Source organism: Micromesistius poutassou (assembly GCF_964030765.1).
Source record: "Micromesistius poutassou genome assembly, chromosome: 24".
Taxonomy (NCBI): Eukaryota; Metazoa; Chordata; class Actinopteri; order Gadiformes; family Gadidae; genus Micromesistius; species Micromesistius poutassou.
This window is the reverse complement of record NC_140294.1, coordinates 3,317,268-3,320,616: the sequence shown is the minus strand read 5'-3', so window position 1 is coordinate 3,320,616 and position 3,349 is coordinate 3,317,268. Positions and strand designations below refer to the sequence as shown.

Genomic DNA, 3,349 nt, shown 5'->3' with positions numbered 1-3,349 from the left:
TTGTAAACCCAGGGGAATCCTGTATCTAAATCCACGAGTTTCAACCCAACAGCTAGAAAGGCAGAACAACTACTGCCTTCTAACCGTAAAACAATACGACTGTCACTACTGAATACAATAAAAATCGGACAAATCGTGTTATAGGAAGTGTTCTGAAAACAAGTTGGCCGCTGTGTGACTGAGTCAGACCCCCCCCCTCCCCCCTGCAGGCCAAAGAGCTGCAGACTCTGCATAACCTGCGCCGGCTGTTTGTGAAGGACCTGACGGCGCGCGTGAAGAAGGTAGGACTCTGTTTGAGACGTGCTCCTCATCTCCATCCATCTCCACAGGGTCAGAGTCAGTCCCTCCTTCAAGGGGTTTAGTGAACAGGTTGTTATTATCATACCGTTGTGGGGTTATCCAGATATTATACTCTAATCGTTTTTTATTTTATCTTTATCTTATTTATTATTAGTTTTACATGGATTATTTATTTGACTAGAATCAGATCGTCGATAATGTTCTTGATAATTATGAAATACATTTGATTCTCTAGGATGTGTAGATTATTCAATATGATTAATCCTTTCAAGAGATAGAAAGGTCCCGGTTTGGGGAAGTCATATTTGGAATAAAAAAATATAAATATAATAAAAATAACACGCAACAACTAAGTTAAGACACAGGATGTGTGTGAGAAGGAGGTGGCTTGTGTGTTGATGTGTGTCCACTGCTGATCTTAAAACCTAGCTGCCATCTGGTGAGCCAATCAGCGGGGACACCCGCACATCCAACCAATCAAACGCAGGGTTACATTACATTAACTGAATCAATCACTGCTCAAACACAGCAGCTGCACACAGAGAAACACAAACAGAGGGAGGGGCATTAACAGAAATGACTCCACAGTTATGACCAAGGGGTATCACACCCAGGTACCACGGACTCTGACCCTGACTCTACATAGAATCGCCTGCTGAATACGTTGGGGTTGTTGTTGTTGTCTGCCTGGTCCAGAGTGCAGAGCTGGAGTGTGAGGAGGGGCTGGGCAGTGTGGCCCAGAAGCAGCGCATCTGCTTCCTGGAGAAGAACCTGGAGCACCTCACCAAGGTCCACAAGCAGGTGGGGGCCAGTCGGCACCACCGCTCTGTTAACGTAGGGCGGCGGATCAGGGAAAATCAAGTTCTGAGCACCTTGTCTCTCCCTCTCTCCCTCCCCCTGCCCCTTCTCCCTCCCCTCTCCCTCCCCCTGCCCCTTCTCCCTCCCCTCTCCCTTCCTCTCTCCCCCCCCACCCATTCTTCCTCCTCTCCTTCCCTCCTCCCTCTTTTCTCCCTCCCTCCATCCCTCCTCTTCTCGCCCTCCCTTCTCCCTCCCTCCATCCCTCCCTCTCCCTTCCTTCATCCCTCCCTCACCCTCTCCCTCCCTCCCCTTCTCCCTCTCCCCTCCCACCCTCTCCCTCCCTCCCTCCCCTCCCTCTCTCCCCTTCCACCCTCTCCCTCCCTCCCTCTCTCCCTCCCTGCCTCCCCTTCTTCCTCCCCTCCCCTTCTCCCTCCCTCCCTCCCACCCACCCTCCCTCCCTCTCCGTCCCTTCCCTTCTCCCTCTCTTCCTCCCTCCTCCTTCCCTCCCTCACCTTCTCCCTCTCCCTCCCTCCCCCTCCCTCCCCTCCCTCTCTCCCCTCCCACCCTCTCCCTCCCTCCCTCCCTCCCTGCCTCCCCTTCTCCCTCCCTCCCACCCTCCCTCCCTCTCCGTCCCTTCCCTTCTCCCTCTCTTCCTCCCTCCTTCTCCCTCTACCTCCCTCCCTCCTCCTTCCCTCCCTCACCTTCTCCCTCTCCCTCCCTCCCCCCCTTCTCCCTCCCTCCCTCCTCCCTCCCTCCTCCCTCCCCTCTAGCTGGTGAGTGATAACGGGGACCTGCGCTGTGAGCTGCCCAAGCTGGAGGTGCGTCTGCGGGCCACAGCGGAGCGGGTGAAGGCCCTGGAGGGAGCACTGAAGGAGGCCAAGGGCAGCGCGTCGCGGGACCGCCGCCACTACCAGCTGGAGGTGGGCCGCATCAAGGAGGCTGTCCGGGCCAAGAAGATGGTCCGCCGGGGGCCCTCGGCGCAGATCGGTAACACGTCGCCCCCCCGTGGTTGTTTTGAGTCATGACCTGATGGTTTAGAATGGAAGAGAGAATTGTGTGTTTTGTGTGTTGAGAAATAAGCGTGACGACTGGTTACATCCACCCTGTGCAGGAAAGTAGGACCGTTATGTCTCTATTTCTCAAATGGACCAATGGAGAACACAAATCACGGAGCAGCATGTTTATGGTCGATATTATTCCATCATTTCTGCATGTATATTTTTTGATGTTCTGTGAGTTGATGTTGGTATCTCCAACAAACGAAGCGGTATTCTCTTTATATTCTCTTGATATTTCAAAGTATCTGAGCGTGACGGATCCCTTTAGTTTTTATCTTTTATATTCAAGCCGGGCGTAGCTTCTGAGTTGTCTTTACATCAAAGTGGAGGCCTGTAAAGCACTCTTCTTGTGAATCTGGATATTACAAGAAACACATTTGTCTTGAATGGGAAAAATGTTTGAGCCAATACAATTTCAGCTAGTTATATAAACAACAACACAGGTACAGTACTTGAGTTTCACCTGTTATTATTATTATTATTTAATGATCATTGTATCCGTTCGGTCCTGATCTCAGCGTTTGGCTCTGTTGCACGTTTTGTTGCCTCAACATAACTCTACCCAAGACAAAATGTGAGCATTATATATTCACCATTTTGCAAGATTGTACTCTCAGAACTTGTATAACCTCGCCTATGTATGTGTGTGTGCGTGTGTGTGTGTGTGCGTTTACATGTGCGTGTGTGTGTGTGTGTGTGAGTGCGTTTACATGTGCGTGTGTGTGTGTGTGTGCGTGCGTTTACGTGTGTGTGTGTGTGTGTGTGCGTGCATGTGTTTATATGTGCATGTGTGTGTATGTGTTGGTCTGTGTATGTGTGTATTCTCCAGCCAAGCCCATCCGTCCAGGCCAGCACCCTCTGTCCTCTCCCACCTTCCACGCGTTGAGAGGTGGTCTCTACAACAACAACCACTACCAGACCAGCATCTAGCCCCGCCCCCCCCCCCCCCCGGTGAGGTCCGCCCACCAGGAGGCCTGTCAGTCACAGTCAAAGCTGCTACTGCTGGAGGAATGACAGCTTTTCTCGTTAAAGAGCATGTATGAGAAAAGCTTGTATGAGAAAAACACGATTTTGTTTACATTTTATAATTGTTTAAACAGTTACTTGCCACACACACAACGTCTGAAAAAGTTAGGCAAAAAGTTTTTACCTCGGGCAATATTACAGGAAGACATTAAACCATCAGCAGCCTA

At 50.8% G+C, this 3,349-nt stretch overlaps 1 protein-coding gene across 1 annotated transcript in view; it reads left to right on the top strand.

Moving 5' to 3' along the window:
- The window catches only part of LOC311369782 (kinesin heavy chain-like), a gene marked incomplete at both ends in the record, with an annotated part of 20,386 nt that extends 17,300 nt beyond the window's left edge, over nucleotides 1–3,086 (top strand). The window contains 4 exons of the mRNA XM_084487983.1: nucleotides 210–281; nucleotides 997–1,101; nucleotides 1,869–2,085; nucleotides 2,986–3,086. Of these exons, the coding sequence (XP_084344109.1) occupies nucleotides 210–281; nucleotides 997–1,101; nucleotides 1,869–2,085; nucleotides 2,986–3,086 (495 nt within the window). The remainder of the gene's footprint in view (nucleotides 1–209; nucleotides 282–996; nucleotides 1,102–1,868; nucleotides 2,086–2,985) is intronic.
- Nucleotides 3,087–3,349: the final 263 nt, after the last annotated feature.